Source organism: Haliotis rubra, unplaced genomic scaffold (genome assembly GCF_003918875.1).
Source record: "Haliotis rubra isolate DU_JTF1 unplaced genomic scaffold, ASM391887v1 Scf384, whole genome shotgun sequence".
NCBI classification, from domain to species: Eukaryota; Metazoa; Mollusca; class Gastropoda; order Lepetellida; family Haliotidae; genus Haliotis; species Haliotis rubra.
In genome coordinates this window covers 857,777-878,982 of record NW_025767062.1, presented here as the reverse complement: position 1 = coordinate 878,982, position 21,206 = coordinate 857,777, and the positions used below count along the sequence as shown (strand labels likewise).

The 21,206-nt window shown below is 39.8% G+C and overlaps 1 protein-coding gene and 1 long non-coding RNA gene across 2 annotated transcripts; one reads left to right on the top strand and one right to left on the bottom strand.

Moving 5' to 3' along the window:
• The first annotated feature begins 1,685 nt into the window (after positions 1-1,685).
• LOC124286485 (multiple epidermal growth factor-like domains protein 10) lies at positions 1,686-11,890 on the top strand. The gene is made up of 5 exons (XM_046722861.1): positions 1,686-1,991; positions 2,148-2,205; positions 2,795-3,685; positions 7,711-7,837; positions 10,909-11,890. Exons 2-5 carry the CDS (start codon positions 2,154-2,156, stop codon positions 11,288-11,290), a joined length of 1,452 nt encoding a protein of 483 aa, XP_046578817.1. The 5' UTR covers positions 1,686-1,991; positions 2,148-2,153; the 3' UTR covers positions 11,291-11,890.
• LOC124286487 lies at positions 3,618-20,036 on the bottom strand. Its single transcript, XR_006901047.1, has 3 exons — positions 19,963-20,036; positions 15,572-15,581; positions 3,618-3,628 (listed from the first exon to the last, which is right to left on the bottom strand). It is a non-coding gene; the product is annotated as an uncharacterized LOC124286487 (long non-coding RNA).
• Between the last annotated feature and the right edge of the window lie 1,170 nt (positions 20,037-21,206).

Below are 21,206 nucleotides of genomic sequence, written 5' to 3'. Positions count from 1 at the left end.
TTTCACATTGAAGGTTGAACGCTCTATATACGTAACTGCTACGCTATGCTATTATAAGGCCTTTGTCCACCTAGCTGAACAGGTCTGAATTACCACCCTTCATTGTGACGTAATTGGTGCAAATTTATTTAGAATGGTCTCGTGTCTAGTCTGAAAGCTAAAGGTATCTGCAGTGAATTTAATCACATGAAAACGTACGTGCTGAATACAAAATATGCATTATAATTGAAAGTATAAGCTACAAGATAAACTGATTGTGTATATTTCCATTCATAAACCTCACCTCAAAGAAAATAACACATATGTATAACAATGCTGATGTTCGTATGACATCACTATCGATAAGCGACTTTCACAAAGTAGAGTGGTCACAGAATATTAGGAAGGAACCATTCAGGGACCGTATATGCATAATTATCTTACCTCACATAAATATCGTTTTCTGATTTGCTGAGCGCTCTTCTATTATTTCCAGTGTACCCAGCTTACAAGCGAGTAACATTTTCTGTTACCCGCTGGGCATGCCGAACTATGGGAATTCATTTGGTACTTAGTGTTAGTAATTCTTTATCTCGAATAATTGAGTCACGCATGGTGTACGGAAATTACCGTTGTTTTGCGAATGCAAGTCGATGGAAGGGAGATGACTCTAAAAAAAAATTTCTTGTCTGTTGTCGGTATCGGCTAATTGCCTAACTCTGATACTCATTATAATGCCGATACCCGTGCTTCAAACAGTTTAGAATTAACATTGTGATGTTCGGTAAGATAAATACAGTGCTCACAGGTCCCCCGGGGCCCATGGGTTGATGTACCCTCCATGTTTGTTTATGTTCCCTGAACCCGAACACAACATAGATGGTACATCAACCCATGACCCCCCTCGAGACCAGTGAACACCGTATAATGTGACATGTAAGTTATCAACAAAATCTCTGTTGGTTTCTTTTCGTTTTCATTGTAATCAAAGTTAATAGTAAAAAAATATTAGAAGTACTGTTAACGTTGTTCCTGAGTTACCCATGGCGTCACGCTTGGTGGAAATACTTTTAAATTGTGGGGACTGTACCAAATCACTGAATACATTTATTTTTAGTTCCTTATAATTCTTGCTACGAGACTCTTACTGCTGAATATTCCAAAACGAAGGAACAATATCTATCACAATAGGCACTAAGTGTAAAATCAGAACCTTCCTTTGCTTACATTTGATACAAATGATGTTTCCCTTGAATTTACCTTTACACTAGATATTGCTGACAAAGTCTCTGGTCAATTTATTGTAAAATCCATGCATGAAATTCAGGTATTGATGTAAGGAACCTGAGTTTGAATTAAACAGGATGTAATATGCGTAACATAACTGACATACGTGTCAGGTGAATTTATAAATACTCGGCAATATTGATGGAAGTTCATTTCAGCGTTCGTGTTTGCAAAGTTGACGATTGATTTAGTAGGAAAATCCTAGAATAAAGTCACATTCATCTAATGCATGTACGTTTTTGGATTTGCTGAAAGAGTTTCTGGAAGTACAATGAACTCGAGTTTAATATTAGACAATTTGGTTTCACTGTATGCAGAAATAACAACGTTGCAACATTCACATTACCGCACACGAAGTCAACAGGAGGCCGGACAAAATGAGGGTTAAAACAATAGCCTGCGCATCGAGACACAAGACCCACACACCCTTACACTACGGGAAAGGGGTACTGCTGCTGTGGCTATGCAACTACTACATACACTCTTTTTGTGTTGAAACACGGCAAAACAAATGGATGTGTTCTCTACTAAACGTGCTGCGTGCAAGGTGGAACAAGTTCCCAATGAGGTTCCGAGCTTCACATACGCTGAGCTAGTCATCAGCAGCAGGAAGACGAAACGGAAAACCTGAAAACCTGAATCAGTGTTTAAAGTTATTAAAGCAACGATCAGGCGACATACACGATGCGGCGATCGTGGACTACACACAGGGCAGGAATTTAAGAGTACCGTGTATTTTATGTTGATACTGCAGGACCTGCTTTTACCAGGTTTATTTCGTTCTTGGTGTTAAATATTATATGTCCGTAATGGTTCGATGTTTTATCACAATGAGTTTATTTTACATCTATGGGTGTATAGAGTGTATATCTCGTTTTCAGGTAACTATGAAACTGTTTTTCATCATCATGTTGATCTGTATGGCTGACTCCACTCAAGGTAAGAAAGACGAAAGTAAATGTGACTATGTTAGGCTATGAAACAGCATTGAAAGTCATAACTTCTCTACGGGTGTAGAGCCTCTGTCTTCGTGCTTATGTCGACACCTCTACTGAAACAAACCAGGGATTCTGGGCCCATCAACAGATTTACTTGCTGACGCGCTGCTGGTCCAGCGTTACGCGTATGTTGTTTGTACACCTTCCATATATGCACTGTGAGTGTCTCTGACATACGATGTCGAAGGTCAGAGTGTGTGTACTAAGAAAGACTATGTGTAGTATGTGCTTTCCGTGATCTGATTAGAATATGGGTATGATTTTTTTTGAACAATCAAACGTACAACAATTGAACCTTCCAAATAGACAGTTTATCGCGATGCAATTACCCAAATGTGTTGCACCTGGCTCATACCGAAACCACTGACGTCATGAAACTGTACACAGAGTTCAACTCACTAACTACGGTGTTTACATCTTTATTTGTGTGCGCATGTAGTTGTCTTCTGGGACTATTCTATTTACTGTTAATGTTAACAGCGATCCAGGTTATATGTTACGTAGCATTACCAGATCTGTTTACTTGACAGGTGCAGAATGTATAGAGGGACAGCGTTGTTCTGGCTGCGATGAGAGGGGCAATTGCTTACACAGTTGTGAGAGAGGCTATTTTGGAATGAAATGCAAGTCCCATTGCAGCAGCACATGCAGATATAAAACATGCCAGCTAGATCCAGGTAAAGGTACAAGCAAGTGTACTGATGGCTGTGTACCAGGATACCAAGGCGTACGTTGTGAGAGACCATGTGACAGTCACGTGGCCAACTGTAAACTGTGTCCAGGTGGATGTGACGGGGAGTACTGTCAGCTGGGTGATGCTTGTTTTGCCGGATGTCGAGATTCCAGGTACGGATCAGGATGCAAGACGTGTCACAGTAACTGCAGAACCTGCAACAGGATGACAGGAGTATGTGACGAGTGTGACCCGACACATTATGGAGTAAACTGTGAGAAGACGTGTGAGAACTGTGCAGGATCCTGTGAGGCTGGCTGTGAATGTGTTCCTGGCTTCTACGGGGACTTCTGTGCCGAGACGTGCAGCAAAACATGCCGCCCCAAGTCAGCCCACAAGTGTCTTCCTGCTGTGACGTCAGACAGATGTACAGGTGAATGTCACAAACACAGCGCCACGTGTCTCCATGGCTGTGTGGATGGCTGGTTCGGCCCGAGGTGTTCTTCTCCGTGTAATCCTGGATGCCGCCATCAAAGATGTAATGCAGCAGGTTCCTGTGCTGAAGGCTGCGAACTTCATCATTTCGGGTCAGCCTGTGAACCTTGTCCTGAGAACTGCGCCAACCGAACATGTGACCAGAGCACTGGTGCCTGTGTGACGGATTGCAGTCCCAGCGAAGAAGGAAGTGAGTCTAATTGTACATCCACCTGCACCCCTCCAGGATGTTCTTCAGCATATCGTAATGCGAGTAAGTATTTCTTTAATCACAAATAGGTATTTTTAAACTTACCTTATCTCACGTCTTGTACTCGCTCTTCAATTCGACCTCCTGAGTGGAAACGAACTGCAAATAAAACTTCTTGGCCTCACTTGCCCATACACCCGTGCACCCCATGCTTCCCCCCGTGCAACCCATGCTGCCTGTGCACCGCCTGGGCACCCTCCTGGGAAGCGATCAGCACGCAACACCTCCTGCTCACGCGACCAGCTTAGCTTAATCATTACCCTTGAAGATCGGGTTAGAATATTGATCTCCAGTAACCCATGCTTGTCGTAAGAGGCTGCGAACGGGATCGGGTTGTCAGGCTCGCTGACTTGGTTGACACATGTCATTGGTTCCCAGTTGCGTATTTCGATGCTCATGCTGTTGATCCCTGGTTTGTCCGGTTCAGACTTGATTTTTTACGGACCGGTGCCATATAGCTGGAATATTAATGAGTGCAGCGTAAAACTACATTCACCCTCTCACTACCTTAATCGTTATCTTTCTTGTCGCACAATGGTGTGGTTGAATACTGCAATGTCTCAGTTTTTGTACGTTACTCTTCTACTAATTCATCATGGGCAAAAACGATAACCAATCTAGGAACAGAATGTTTTCTGCAGCGAACCCCAACACTTTGTTTGTGGACTGTATTGATTTCTGCAATTGGGATCAGCACTGCGATCAGTGCAGACACATTCTTTTTCATTTTTATTTCGGTACACCTGGGTTAGATGTTCGTTCGAAACTATATATGAAGCAAAACAAAATGCATATGGTTACATGTTCAGGTGTCAGGTAGTCATGTATCAATGTCTAAGAAAAATTAATACCATTGTGCCATTACGTGGTACATTTATGGTACATACGTAAGTATTTTCTTCACTAATATCATCATTACCTGGTAATGATGATATTAGTGAAAATACTTACGTCTGTATCATAGGTTCAGTTAATGGTAGCTGGCCTATCCATATGTATCAAATGATGCCATTTCTTATTGAAAGTGTTGGCTTTCAGATTAATATTTGCAATTTTTATTTTTCAATATACATTGTGTCCTTCAGTTTTTACAAACGAGTCAACGCAAAGCTTTTTTGAGTTAATACTGTTATTGTGAATGACATTTTTAACAATCAAAATCAAGTGATTTTGTAATACAAAGCATCTGGGTAGTCCAACCTCCTTTGATAGTTCACATCTGTTCTGTTCATAAATTATGCTACCTGCTTCCAGAATCTATTAATATGTGTACATTCATAATAAATTGGATGAATAATTTCATTTTCTATTTCACAAAAAAACATGTATTTTTGTCTATTAGTTTCATTTTTTTTGTTTCCTTTCTTGTGTTTATTGCTCATTGTAAGAATTCATATTGAAAATCGGCTTTTTATTTTAAAACAAGTTTGGGTTTTTGTACTGATGATTAAGCCATAGAGGTTCATCGAGGATATTCTAGGATAGAGGTTCGTATGGGGTACTATGATTTTGCAAATAATAGTGTTTCAAAGTATCTTTCCAGAAAGGATTGTCAGTTAGAAATTCTCTTTCGATACTAGCACCTACTAAGAATAAATTTGAGATCGGAAAATTCAGGAGTCTAGTCTCTTTTTTTGTATATCGTCGCAGAAATGGTATTTTTAGTGCTGAGATAAAGTTATCAATATCCTCCATCCTTAATCCTCCATCCTCATAGTCTCTTATTAAAGTAGTTCTCTTGAAATTATCCTCCTTACCATCCCAAATAAAGTTGAACAGGATCTATTGATATTATTTACAAATTCATTTGGTCGAGTTGGTAAGGCTGAGAATATATGAACTAATGTGGATAGTATCAATGATTTTATTATAATAATTTTACCTATTAAGGTCAGCTTTCTTTTCTTATAGTTTGCCAGAAGATTACTTATTGTTTTTAGTCTTCTTCTGGTATTTATGACCCAGAGATTGTCCAGCTTTGGACTTAAAGTAATTCCAAATACTTCGAAGTCAGAGTTTATCCAATTTAATTTTCTATCTTCACATAGTGTTGCATTAGAGTTTGCCTTGATCCTAGCCATATTGCTTTGGTCTTCTCAGTATTCACCTTAAGTCCACAGATTTGATGAAAAGTGTCCACCAGTGTATCTAGAGCACTCTTCACGCTATACTCAGATCCATCCAGGAAAGGTTCAATGTTGTCACCATATTGATCTAGGTTATGTTCTTTGTTATTTATTTCTATTCCTTTTATGTGGACATTATTTCTGATCATAATTCCAAGTACCTCTGCAACAAAAAGAAAGAGATATGGGGACACTGGATCGCCCTGACGACAACCCCGTCCGTTTTGAAAACACGAGGACACAACGTCATTGGGAATTATACATGAGTTAGCGTTGTTGCTGAGGATTCTTATCAATTTTATCATTTTTGGCCCCAAACCGATTTTTTTTTACACTTTGAGTATTAATTGTTTTGAAACAGTATCAGATGCTTTTTGAAAATCTATTACAATTAACAGGCCTGGTCTATCCTCATTTTTCAGCTCATATATTATGTCATACAGGTTTCTAATATTACCAGTAATACATCGCCCATGAATCCTGTTTGATTTCAATCAACGAGGTACTGAAGTGTTGTTTTATTTTAATCTACTGGTGATACATATTCTGGACCTTTCACAGAATCAGACTAATTGATTCGTCCAATCAACAGTCGTCGTCTCGTTTCGCCTCTGGTTCGCCGTTTCGCCAGTCTTCTAGGGATCGCTACCATTCGTCAGGTCGTTAGGAGGCTATCCCATCAATCATGCTCCCGGATCATGGCCATTCATCGAATAGATTGCATTCGGGGAGCCAGTCCCACTCGTCGAACCGCTTCCATTCGGCGAGTCAAACCCATTCGGCGGATCAAACCTATTCAGCGAACCTTTCCCATTCAACGACCCATCTACTACTTCCCATATTTCAATGATGCTGTCTTTCACGGACCTTAGGCCATCTATTGACACCTCTTTTGATGACCATGTCTCTTCTGGTTAGGCCTTACATTGTTTCCGAGTCGTGGGACCGATCTCAGGACAACCCGCCTGCCTCTGGCCCGACTTTGACATGATGGTGCGGTCGATATAAGCTGCATGGCTGCAGATGCACTCATCAACTCGTTCATTCAGCGAGCACCCTCTCTCTCTCTCTCTCTCTCTCTCTCTCTCTCTCTCTCTCTCTCTCTCTCTCTCTCTCTCTCTCTCTCTCTCTCTCTCTCTCTCTCTCTCTCTCTCTCTCTCTCTCTCTCTCTCTCTCTCTCTCTCCGATGTTTTTCCTCCCTTGACTCAACAAACGTTATTGAAGGTTATCTACTGAGTATCCACTTCCGTGATACAATTCATAAATAGTTTGTCCTGGTTAGAGTGGTGTCAGCACAAGGTTCAAAAGTTATTGTTCATGAGGTCCAAAGTGCACTGTCCATACATAACGGCTACATTGCATTTTGATCCCTTTTCATCATATATCATACAATAGGGCACCTTAACAGTACATAAATGTGATGATACGCTGGCTAAATGTGAATTAACAGGATAACGGACAGACATAAAGGCACTCATGAAACAAGAGACCCAACAGTTACCATGCTATGTGCTTCCTGCTCCTACTGTCGTGTATGGATGTGTGCAGGAGCAAGTTACAAAATGTTTCGTCAACAAGGAGAAGATACAAGAAAGGGTCTCCTTATGACTCCCAACCCAACTTCCTAATTAGTGAATACATTACTGTTCATTTCGACAGCCAACTCTCTCGATCGTGCATTATACCCCTAAATATGACACGATATTGGAAATGAGTACAAACTTCTGTGAAACTTGACTGAAGATAAGATTTATGATCTTACAATAACAAGGTGTCACTATGTATACGATGGAGAGGATTTTGTTGCTTTTAATCACCATCAAATGCTGATGGTTCCATGAAAGACTAGCAATGATTCGTTGTCTCCAGACTTGGTTTCATGTGTATGTTTTGTTTTGTCAGCTCTGCCGGAGGTGCATCATACGAGCTCAGCCACCCTGATATGGGTTGTGTGTACAGCAGTCCTTTTCGTCCTGGTTGCAAGTTCCGTATGCTGCGTCTGTTTCCGTAAAGGGCCGTGTGTACAAAGGTAAGTTTAGCTGCATTATGCATTACAGTCGTCGGAGAGACTGTTCTTACCCAGGGTGTTTAATATATGTGTGAGTGAGTGAGGACATGTTACGTGTTAAGCACGTATTTGCAGAGAAACAAGAACAATGTCTATTCAATGAAGGCAGATCAAGAACAGGTACCTCCCAACTCCTTTGGTTTTGGCGGCACAAAGGATATGCTACGTGCTACACGTTTGAGCGAAAGTTTGTTTGATGAACCTAAAATGTACTCAATAATATTTCAGCCATATCGCACAGCTTGACCACGCGGTCCATTTTGAGAATACAAAAGACAAGATCTTACTCACCGGTCTAGGGGAGGGTATTAACCAAATTCAACATTCCGTTTTCAATGTGAAAAAGTAATGCAAAAATGATGAAAAACAAAATAAATCGTTTTTGCAAATAAGTTAAATGTCAAGCACTCGCAGAATAAAGAAGTTGTATATCCATAAAAGAATGTCCTCATTCTTCCTCTCCTCAAGTTCTAGAAATGTCAATCAAAGTGTCAAGTGTTACATGTATAATTGTTAACACAATTCAAGCAAGTCGTTGCATTTAAACAAACTTGTATTTTGAAGCCTGATGACAAAAACATCTGTGACATGCTGGACTTCCTCATAGGTAACTTCTATGCTCATTTGGGCAGGAAGCTGACATCCCCCTCCGCACTTAGTAGATAGGAACATCCAAACCTTTTATATAATCATAAGAAATCTCTGCTGAAAGCAAAGCCTATGGTACATATACTATATCCCGAGCATGTGTTCATAAGTCACTATATATTACATTAGAGTACGGAAGCCGTGTGATCCATGTAAAGCCACAAAGAAAGTTTTCAAAAGCTTTTATGCAGAGAATTGTAACTATTTGGCGTATTAATAACACATATTATGTTCGTTGCAATTAGCTATTTTGACTTAAACCATAGGTTCCCGGTTTTGTTGCAGCTAAACCGTTGACTAACATTTGCATATGTTGACGAAGGGAGCCATTGGTGGGGAAGGATAGGCTCGCCTTCCACTGGTTTCACCTGTTTTCATCACTATTTGAGATTGATTAATGAACACATGCTCATGATACAGTCCGAACTGTACAATCGACTTGTTTTTGTAGATTTTGTTATGCCTAGCATTGTAAAGTTACTAAAACCTTCAGTAACCTAAAATTTGAAAATATTTGTAAATTGAAACCTTCATCTTTCTACATATTTATGTATCTTCTCGACTTTAAGGCCAGGATTCACTTTTAGAAAGGGCATGTTCATGCTCAGCGCACAGTTTGGTTGTTGTCGTGACTGTTTGGGAATGTGATACTTACACACCTAGCTTCTGGATTTCAACATCACGCAATGATTAATCAGCTGTCGGATGATAATAACGCTTTTTGCAAACCTGGATAGGTAAATGTTGCAAACGAAGCCATTAGACCTTGTAATGTTCATCAAATACAATGTCATCTCACTGAAGACTTTATAGACAGGATTTGAATGAACCTGTCGTCAACGTGTGACGAAACAACAAGACAACTATACTCAAATGGTGTTCTTTTACGGAACTGATACACTAAAGGTTCAGACAATTTGTGAATTGAGACCAATTATTGTCAAAACACTTAGCAAGGGCGTTCAAGCAACACAATACGACGTCGTCTAGCTAAATGTAGACTGCATCTGAGGTTTGAAGATAAGGACTGGGCCCCGTTTCACAAAGCTATCTTAGCGCTAGGACTGTCGTAAGTCTATGCTACAGTATGGGAGTTACGATCACCTTAGCGCTACGATCGCTTTGTGAAACGGGACCCAGGACACTATACTGAGAACAGCAGGATGCTCTATGGATGACACCTTCTGTATTACATTATGAACCCGTGAAGATCGGGGTTAGAATTGATCTTCAGTAACCTATGATTGTCGTAAGAGGCCACTAACGGGGTCGGGTGGTCAGGCTCGCCGTCTTCGTTAACACATGTTAACAATATGTTAACAAAGCCACAATAACTCGGTGCGCCTAATGGCTGCAAGAGTTGTATACTCCCCAGGGAGTTGAGATTGATAATATGATGTGCCGTTGAGACTGACATCCAATGATCGAGGGAAAAAATACAATCGCCTTGAGCATGCACTAGTGCGTGGATATGTGCGCTATATAAATATTCTTTAATAAAATAAAATAAACATGTCATCGTATCCCAGTTGCGTAGATAGATGCTCATACTGTTGATCACTGAATTGTCTGGAAGAGTGCAACGTTAAATAACAAACAAACAAGACACTTAATGTCGGAATATGCAGATATCTATGCTTCGTATGTTTGTAAGCATTACCTTTCTTCAAACCAATACATGAAACCAGAAATGAAAATATGCAGACCATGTGTTCTGACACTAACAGTCAGTTTAACTAAGTGTTATATTACTTCTAGTTACAGTCTGATGTCATTGCAAAACAACAAACATGAGTTTTGAGCAGGAAACTTTGACCACATATTGAGCAAAGTTTCTTTGAACCTACACGCAAAACAACTTAAAAGTGATTGATGTAATTTATTGTGTGTGTACATACACATTTGTATTTTTTTGTAAAACGAAACATGGATTTTTGAGCAGAGGAAATGTTTCTGGCATATGGACCTTAATGGTCTAAAATTAGAGGTTTCGGGGAAATACTCTTGTTTTTCAGTGTGTACCCATAAAAAAACATCTTGTAAGTATCTCCGGCCGCAGCGCGGACAGATTCGTGACAGACTTATTTTAGAACTGGAAAGGGAAGGATAAATCAATATTCTATCCGACTGTTTGTCGATCGTCATTCCTGTTCAAATGTTTTTGGACTTTTTTCGGATTTGAAATGATAAATTTCCATTTATATAAATCCGTGTGCTTCATTATAACAGCACTGGGAAAAATGTAATTTGTCACTGTCGTTATGAGTCGCCATCATTTAGCAGGAATACTGCCAAAAGAAGGCATTAAACAACAGGCAAACAAGACACATCATCGTTACATGTGGCTTCTATAACGTTCTGTTTTATCTCTTTTATTCAAACAGGTCAACCCATGCTGAAACTGGAACAAACAACACAGACGCCACTTACATGCACTACCAGGAAATGGACAAGTACTGGGAAATCAGAGAAAATGAAGCGGAAGTGGGCGAAGGGATACCGAATCAGAACCACGACAGTACAAGCGATGTCAGCGATGACGCACTGCCTGTGTTAGCAGATTACTTTCCGGGAGATGTCAACGTAGAGGCTGGAGATGGCGACATTGAAGCAGGCGATGGTGACAAGAAGCAGGCGATGGTGACATTGAAGCAGACGATGGTGACATTGAAGAAGGCGATGGTGACAATGGAGCAGGAAATGTCGGTGATTCAGTTTCCGACTCCTACACACACCTCACGCGGGACGTTCCCACTCCTGACCTAAGAACAGTCGTTACATATTTATCACCACTTGAGGACAATTAGTCGATATCCATTTCCCCCCAGTGTATGCCAAAGCTGGAAGCACGGGGTGATAACACTGAAGCCCATGTTTATTACACTGAAGTAGAGGATGGAGACACAAGTAGAGAACAGAGACACTGAAGTAGAGGATGGAGACACAAGTAGAGGATAGAGCCAGCCACTGAAGTAGAGGATCACACAAGTCAGTGACTGCCCAACATCCCACATACACAGTATATATGTTTGTTGTTTACCGCTGCACCCAACTATTAGGCAATCTGTAAATATCAAGTCTGGACCAGACAAACCAGTGATTGTCATTATGCCCAACATTCCAAGGGGACTGTACACTTGTTGTTTAACGCTGCACGCAACTATATTGCACTGCTACAGTAAAGCAATCTGTAAATATGAAGTTAATCATTTAATAAAGACTTCCCACTCGTAAAAGTGCTTTCGTCTTATGCTTTGTGGTGGTATGTTTTTAAGTATGGGACTAATCCTTGATTGAATTGAAAATAACTGTCAATATTGTTGGAATTGATCGTTTTATGTTCTGTTGTAAAGTGCATTGTGGTCTATACAAATGGTCTGTTATGATGTATCTAGCATAGATGTAAAGACTCACTAATACCATGATTTTTCATAAGAAGATACATGCGCTATAAAGACAAGTCAGGTACATTGAAATATTTGGATAACGATTTCATTCGCGTGTGAAGGTTTAACACTGATTCTGCTAGTTTCTGTATGGATGACTGTGGCTTCCTGACGGTATCGATCAGAAAGGTCATTGTGGAGCTGTGGAGCTAAACAAAAGGTGCCTGGATCGATGAATGCGGTGTCTTTCATAACTTGCAGGCTCTTTCAGTATTGTCACAACCCTAGTGTGCAGTACACAACCCTGTGCACTTAAAAGAACCCACTCATCCGACGGTAGGTGACCAAATGGTGGACACACGAACACGTGCAGACACCTAGTTGCCTAGTTACCGTGCAGTATCATTGGACAAAATACTGTGAATATATGTCCCAGTCCACCTAGATGCAAATGGGTACCTTGTGGGGATGAGGCTGTGTGATAATTCGCTGCGCCTAAGAGGCTACATGAGTTGAATACTCCCCAGGGAGTTGAGATGGTTAAAAGAATGCCAGAAACAAAAGACATCCGTTGATCAAGGGAACACTCAAGCGCCTTGATCATGTACTAGTTGCGTGGATATGTGCACTATATAAATATTTGATCATCATCAATTGTACTGTGGCAAGCATAATGGACATTATAAGTTGTTCACTGGTCACGAGGGGGACATGGGTTGATGTACATCTGTGTTTGTTTATGTTCCCTGAGCACCTCTATGTTAATTTTGGACTGTTGAAGCACGGGTATCGGATTAAATAGGAGTACCAGAGTTAGGCAGTTACCCAATACCACATGACATAGAATCCAGCAGACCACAAGAAAAACAAATTTGGGGTTATCGACCTTCCATCGACTTGCATTTCCGTACATCATACAGGAGTCAGTTATTCGAGATAAAGAATTACTAACACGAAGTACCAAATGATTTCCCACAGTTCGGCATTCCCAGCGGGTATCATAAAATGTTACGCGCTTGTAAGAGGGATACATTGCAAATAATAGACGAGCGCTCAGCCAATCAGAAACTGAGGTAAGATAATTCTTACTGTTGATATTTGAGATTCATTGTGTTTCCATTTTCCGTTTGTAAAACCATGCACTGTTGCAGTACAGGCGTTTTATTGTTCAGTACACTGTACATTAATTGATGGTGTGGTTCAGATAACAGAAGCAAAATCCTTGTTGTTCATACGACATAAGCCTGAACCTTATAAAAGTACTCATATTTAAAGTCCTGATTGTCTAAATTTACAATTAATAACATCAAAATGCTCTCTTTGCATCTTTTCGACATGGAAACATGGTAAAGTGAGGAAAGAACCTTTCATCCGTGTTCTGACATAACTATGAACTGTGAGCTCACCTGCTCATGACCATGGAATCAGATGCCGGGATGCTGACATAATGACTATAAACCTGAAACAAGTTCAGGCTGCAACCTGGCTTGAACCCTGTTACTCCGTGTTTTGCAATGTTAACCTAAGCAGTACAAGTGTTTCATTCCTTATAATGAACCCACTTGCAGAGAAGTGTTAATATTCAACTTTAACTGAGATCCGACAATACACAAACTGTTCAAAGAGTACACAATCGGCTTCTGAAACATATTTGTATAAATAATCTTACAAGCAGGATTAACACTTTAGCACTGCACAATGCTGGTATCAGTTCAGCGTGTAACAACCATTGTTCAGTGTAAACTCATTCACTTGTATAGAGGAGTTTGGTCTACCGAGTTCATCGTCCATGATCAGAACAATATTGTCTAGTTGCATACTGCATGTTGCATGTGGAAACTTTCCACATAAATCGTAGTGTATGAATATATAGAAAAGTAGACATATATATCTGAAAAAATAGTTTTCATTAGACTCTAATTCGTACTTCTAAAGAAGGTAAAATGTCCTTCCCTCAAGAACTTTGAGAAGGGTGATGGAAGTTAGTTATAACAATTTGGCTTTCATGTATGGAAATGAAGATGGGAAGTAATTCTACTCTTGTTAATAAATGAGGAAATCTTTTCAACGGCACTTAACATGTTTTGTTTCTTTCTTCGTCAATGAACTTAAGTAACGTATTTGAATACAATGTTGGTGTGAACTGTCTCATTTATTATAAAGTTGCCAATTACTGGTGGCCATTTCCGTTTACATTATCAGCCACTCATCACAAAACCCACATCTAAACGTTGTGGGACTTCGGGCAATAATTGTATTCAGAGCATGCAGATGTTGTATTGGTTTCTAGTTCCTGCTCTTTGACACCCAATGCACATGTATCGTGTCGGTAAATCAAGTGTATTGTGCTTGTACATTGCAATGACACTCAGTGTACGTTAAGTTTATTTCGCATCCGGTACTTTACTGCCTCTTACAGGAACCGATGCTTTTCTCAAAATGCGAATTTGAGGGACTTGACTATCCATTTCAGTTCTATAACGACACGTCCTTGGGGAGGAAAGGTCAAGGTGATGATTGTCGTAGTAGAACGCTCCCAATCACACAATATGGAAAAGACATTATTTTCGTTTAGGTGTTTGCTGATTCAGTCTGATAGTTTACCACGCTAACGGAGAAAAAGCCACTCACTGCCTTGCTAGTTGTAATGTTTGTGTTGTTTTCTTTGTTCTTCTCTTCATGTTACGTTCCTGCTTGACAGGTACAAGAACCTGTATCGAAACACCGCACTCACAAAGTAAGAGAAGGTGTTGTCCAGAACATGTTCACCATTGTTCTACCCAACTTCCAAAATGTCACACAAAGATGTACCCACGGTCTTTTTCTGCAATAATGGAGCACACAACTTTAACAACAACTTCCGGTTTATTGCATAGAGCGAGGTCGACGTTTTAAGCTGTATAACGGTGTAATAATCTACATCGAAACGTCTTTCCATGCAATTAACAAGAAGTTTGTTATCCATGAAGGATATGCCTCATTATTGACCCGCCAACTTCTAGAATGACGATCAAAGAAATAGTTTTCTGCCACTGATGACGTAACTCTATGACTGCTACCTGTGATCACGTATTTGCTGTTGAAACTAAGCAGCATTACATGATTTGCTACTTATAATTTCTTAAATGAATTAATTTCCAGTGTCATTAAAGTTCTTACCTCTCATTTGTCATTCTATATGCAGTGTTTTCTACCACGCATACACCTTGGTAGACTTAAGAAGTGAAGTAAAGAGTCGCGTATAACACTCATTCTCAAAATAAGTGCACAATTACTAAAATTTCACGTCGCCTCCATATACAATACATTTTCCGGTAAAGACTTGATTAAAACGTTACAATATATGATTGATTTAATTTAAAATCGTAGTGGCAACATAATAATTAACCTTAGTGTCACACTTTGCAGTCCATATTTGTGAAAAATGCCCCAGCTAAGAAAGAACTTGTCAAAATAGGAATGTCTCCAACAGGAGATGGTATATCGACTCTGTTTGTGAGATGACATGCTGGGTTGTGGAAGCGGAAACAAGTGTCTAATGACAGCACGGGATCTATTTAGACAACTTTTAAGAAGTCATACAGTTTAGCGTTCTCTTAAACTTCATCAACAAAAATTAAATTTTATATGTTGCTGTTTTTATGTATTTTACGTTATGGACTAAAATTCAGCTGAAATTCAATTCTAACTTGTAGTGAACATCTGTATTATCGCGTAGTTAGTTTATTTAATTGTGGAATAAAAGAAAAACAGAAACGTTTCATATCATAGGGGGTGTCTTTACATACTTGAGTTTAACAACTTTCTATTAAGATATAATCGTATGGTTAAGGATGTATTTTACGTTATGGTATTTCTGGCAAAATGGAGAAAATAAACACGCGCAAATCAAACTGTGGGTTGGTTATGGTTAGGTGCTAACGATGCCAGCAAATGGAGAAATCTACAAAGCTATGCCAAATATGTCGTGTGCTACCAGTGAACATCGTCATAGTATTTTACGTTATGTATTATACGTTATGTTTATGACGTAATACATTTATTGTCTATACATGATCAGCTATATACATTAATTTAAATCCAGGGTGATAAATTATCAAATATAGGTTGTAACATACATACGTGGATTAGCGCACTTGTATTACGATAGTACGATACGATGCTCATGTGATGAACGATGGTATAACGTAAAATGAACCTGTATATTTGAGGAAATCTTTAAAGCTGTGTAAACGTTACATTTGCAATGTGCCGTTACTGACAATAAGTGTTATCGGTTTGAAGTTACTTAGGTGTAGTTTATGCTGAAAGATAGTCGTGTGTGTAAGGTCAAACGTATCTTCCACGAACATAATGTTTTTCATAACATAAAATACAAGATTCATAACGTAATATACAATTGAAACCTACTTCCATCCGTATTAGGTATAATACTACGGACGATGTTTAGGACAGTGACTTTTTATTTCTAAGAGTCTATGAATATATATTCTTCATTATAAATGAATACAATTTGAAAAGTATACACATTTTATTGTTTAAACTACAGTTATCAATAATAAAAAAAATCATAATTTACAATTTTGGACCATGATAGCAAGAAATTAGGGTTTGAAATGGATGTTAAAAATTCATAAACGTTTACAAACACTTGACCTTTGCACAATGCAACTTACAACCTCTTATTCCAACTTTAGAATTTTTCAAAATACATATTTGCAATTGTGCACTTACATTGAGAATGAGTGATAAGAGTGTTCCTTTGGACATAACTATTGCTGTATATTACAGAACCATGCAGGTGCTGACTGATGAAACATTTGGAGCCTCCCCGGACTTCACGTACTTAAGCCATTTCGTTATTTAGCCCGGGCTTGATAACGGGAAAAGAATAACGTTTTAAAGCCCATGGGCGTAAATTAGATCATGAAAATGGAGTGATTTCCTTCCCGGATGATTGCTGAATCGTGTTTACATGGACAGTTTCAATCGCTATTGCACCCTTACTGCTGTAAGGGGATTTCATATTTACAAAATCGTTTTGGTCGTTTTTTTCCTTTTAAGCCCTGGGCTTAAATTCAAGTCAAATGTTATCTTGTCAAAACAGGCAAAATCCACAATTAAGCTGGTAATTAAGCCCAGGTAATTAAGCCCAACGTGCAGTCCCAGTATTATCGTTGTAAGAATAGTTTCAATATTTTATGTAAGTTTTGGTGACTTTGTCTGAGTGAGTTAGTCGGGCTGCTATATTGCCAAGTCAGTCAGTCTCCCTGTTTCACAATACCGAAAGTAGCTGAAGGATTTCATGATCGTTTGCTCACGACAAGACGAGGAGAGGAATTAATCACAACAGTAGTTTTGTGAGTTAGTTTTGGTTTTGTTTTCATTAAACCATACAAACCCATATCCATGTGAGAATAATAGTGTCCTTATAATGCGATACCAATGTAACCTTACCGATACTATCTACATGAAAGAGTATGTTTAAGTTTATTTTCGGAATCAGATATTCTGGACTATGGATGATATTAAACGAATATTTTAAACTCTTTCTTTGCGAATTAATGTAAAGTAGGTATCTTCCACATTCTCCATATATCATATTATTTGGAAACAAAAAACTTTTGGCATACCAGCAGGTGAATTCTGTCTAAACATTCAAATCTTTGGTAACCCCACACTTGGGATCCATACAATAGAATTGGCTGTATTTGGGTATGAAATGATTTGATAAGGTGTAATAACACCAAGTTTATGCGAAACCGACAGCATTTTAAGTAAAGCTCGTTTTCCGCGCAGTGATAAGTCAGAAACACATTTGTCCATATTTAGTGTTGAATAAAACATTATACCAAGATACTTATAACCTTTAACTACGTTGTCCATTTTAAGTACCATCTTTCCTTAAATATTAAAGGGGCCCCTTCCCGAAGACTATCATATCTGTAATCTAACCTGATCTTCACCGTTTAACAACACTGATCTTCAATAGGACAGTTTCCACGAACCAGTCAGAAATGACACACAAGCTTTAGGGAGAGGCGTCATGATATATGTTAGTAAATGTGCCTTCAAAAGGGTGGTAGATCTAAAAATATTCATAACAACACTATTTCGACATTATAATGCTATTTCTTCCACAAAAACCTTTAATATTCTGTGTTGTATACAGACCAGAGCATACAATTATATATATTGACAACATGTAGAAACAGCTCAAAATACATCAGGTAAGAGTATGATATAAATGAAACGTTGCTGTCTTGTAAAACATACATATACTCGGACCTAAGTTACGTAAACAAATTCATCGCTCTTCTAAGAGTTATTTATTTCTTTGGTATGTCATGTCAAATCGCAGACATATAAAAAGTATTCATCTTTAGGCAGTATCTTCTGGAACATTTTCGAAACTAGTATGACCCTGCCGCCATTGCATCGTGCACGAATCAAAACTTACTTCGCCAAGAGTAGTCCTGCGACAACTATAAAGTCATTTGCATATTTTCTGTCCTAAAAATATAACAGGAAGTGGCATGAAAAGTGTATGGCACGTTTTAAGGATGCAACAAATATTTTGTTACATTACTGTTACTTTGTATCCAAATGAATAGAAGTTTCGGATGTTTTGGTAAAAACATTCTCTTCCCACTTGTCATATCTTCCTACGAACCTCTGTTCTAGTACGGCCATATTTTATATTCTCTTAAAATCCCCTAGCGGCAAAAGATCGCACCACGAATTATCTCCCTTCTTTGTAGCCAATCAGAACACGTGTTACATCGACTTAGATTCAACTTGACCAACACAGGCAAATGTGGGGCTACAAATATCCCCGTCTGCCGGGGACTTGTGTTGATGTTAAGCACACGAGACGTTTAATGGCTAGCTTGTCCGTTGTCAACGAGGGCGATGGAGACGCCACTGATCCGCCATAACATGACTGGAGTTCTGTCTAGAAGAAACGTTTGCGCATCGCGCAGGGGAATAGGTTTATTTTTTATCGAAGCATACGGAAATTACCGAGGCCTTGCGAATGATCACTTTTACGGAAACAACGTCACTGATTGCACAACTAAATCTGATTGTAACCAATCACGAATCCTGAACACTCGCACCATGAAAGGACCGTATTAGAACAGAGGTTCGTAGGAAGATATGACAAGTAACCTCCTGTGGGAAGAGAAATGAGTAAACAAATGATATATTACTAATGGTACTGGAATTCTAAATAATCATTAATATTAAAACTGTTTAGATACGTCACTTTGTCTTAAAGACACTATGTCACACCATAGGCGGATCCAGGGTGTGTGTGTGTGTGCAGGGTGCCCCCCCCCTTGTGCTGAAAGTTTGTTAAATGACCATTGAAACTCGGGTGAAATTAAAGTGTGCACCCTCTCAATAGTGTGCACCCCCCACTTTCTCAAAACAGCTGGATCCGCCCCTGCACACCACATGTCTCTAAAAAAGAAATGATGCATTTCTCCCAATAAAACTAACTATCGGCCCTAAGGGGAAGCTACCATATAATTAATTCCAAACAAACTTACGTATTTAGATTACAATATAAAATGTAAAAGTTTAAATGAATTAATGCCATTCAATTATTTCAAGCGAAGCCCATAGAGTAGTGTCCCTTAGAGTGCTCTCTTTATGAATATCGTATAGCTCCTGTAGACACAGAAAACAATTCGGCAAACACCGACAACACCGCTTGCGGCAGTTTTCGATGTAATGGAGCAATTGTTTACAATCCATATATGGCAAGTGTTCTCTGTTTGGAAGCTATTCGCCTCGAAGTATCAATTATCGATTACAGGCAAGTCGTAAGGGATGATAGGTCTTTACTGCATCAACAGGAAGCTAAAGTGAGTGCATATGCCCCAATATGTATAATATAGGCCAAAATCTTGTCGAAAATGTGTGACATATAGAGTCTTTAAAGGGCACTATATAAATATCCTATAATACAAAAAAGATAATTCAAGGGAACTTGATTGACATGTACGTCAGATGCCGTGGAAGGTAATCTCAACAGAAAATGTTTACGTCACATCGGCAATATTTCAACCATATCTTGACGACAATTTGCATGTAAGTACTAAATATATTAGGAATAAGAAACCTCTTATCGATTGACAGTAGAATATCTAGATTATCACAGGTATAAGTTAAAACTAGTTGATGACATTTAAAAAGAATAAATTAACAAACGACTAAACATTGTAAAAGTCGGCTGTAGATCGCCAGTACCTAAAGATAGATCACCATACTAGGGACCATGAGTAGTGTGCAACGTTACCCTGGCGCCTTTTTTCAAGATGGCGGCACATCCGGTCCCCGTGGCGCCGCCATCTTGGATCCGGTCACTTCCGGTCAGGGGAGATCACTCGCGTTCCGGTTCCGGTGGGTGCGTACGCATCGCGATGACGTCACGTCCGGTTCCGGTGGTGATTGCGCGCATGACGATGACGTCATCTCCGGGCCAAGATGGCGACGCGTTTCAAGATGGCGTCCCCGGTGAGATTTCGCGGGATCGCGTGGATTCTCGCAGGATCTCGCGAGCGTAGACGCCTTTCAAGATGGCGGAACGGACGAGCGGCGGATGGGACGGAGAGGGAAGGGAAGGAGAGGAAAGGAGAGGAAAAGGAGGGAGGGAGGGAGAGGGGGTGAGGCGGACGATGGCGTGGCTAGAAGAAGTGTGTGTGTGTGGGTGGTTAAAAGCTTTGGATGTAGCCTTCTTTCGAGCGAGGTGGGTGGCCCTGAAAGGGCCGTTGGTATCAGTGTGGGTGAGAGATCACCGAGGTATCTATTGTGGTGATGGTGGTGCACTGGAGGCAGTGCTGCTGGAATCGTCCATGGGTTCCACAAACTCCAAGATGCGTTAAGTAGAGAGTGCATGCTGTCTATGTGGTCTTGAACGAGGAGGACCCTATCATGGAGTAGAGCCAGTAGATGTTGGCTTTCACGTTTACTCACTCTCTTTGGCGGTTCACTTGGCTGGTGGGTGGATGCCGGACGTTTCTGGGCCTTGTTAGATCAGTTCATACTCTTATGGTCCTCTTTACCACAGTGACGACAGGGATGTGGACAGGCGTAACTGAGATGACCTTCGTTTTTCCACAGTTGTAGCAGGTGTTGTTATCGTGCTTGTTGTTGTCCTTGGTCTTCTTGGGACATACGTAATGGCGATGCCCCTTGAGCACCACACTCGGTACAGGACACCTTGGGACAGTGTAGATAACTGTGGTCATCTGTTTCGCACAGGCGGCAACGGAAGGAGACGGAGGCGG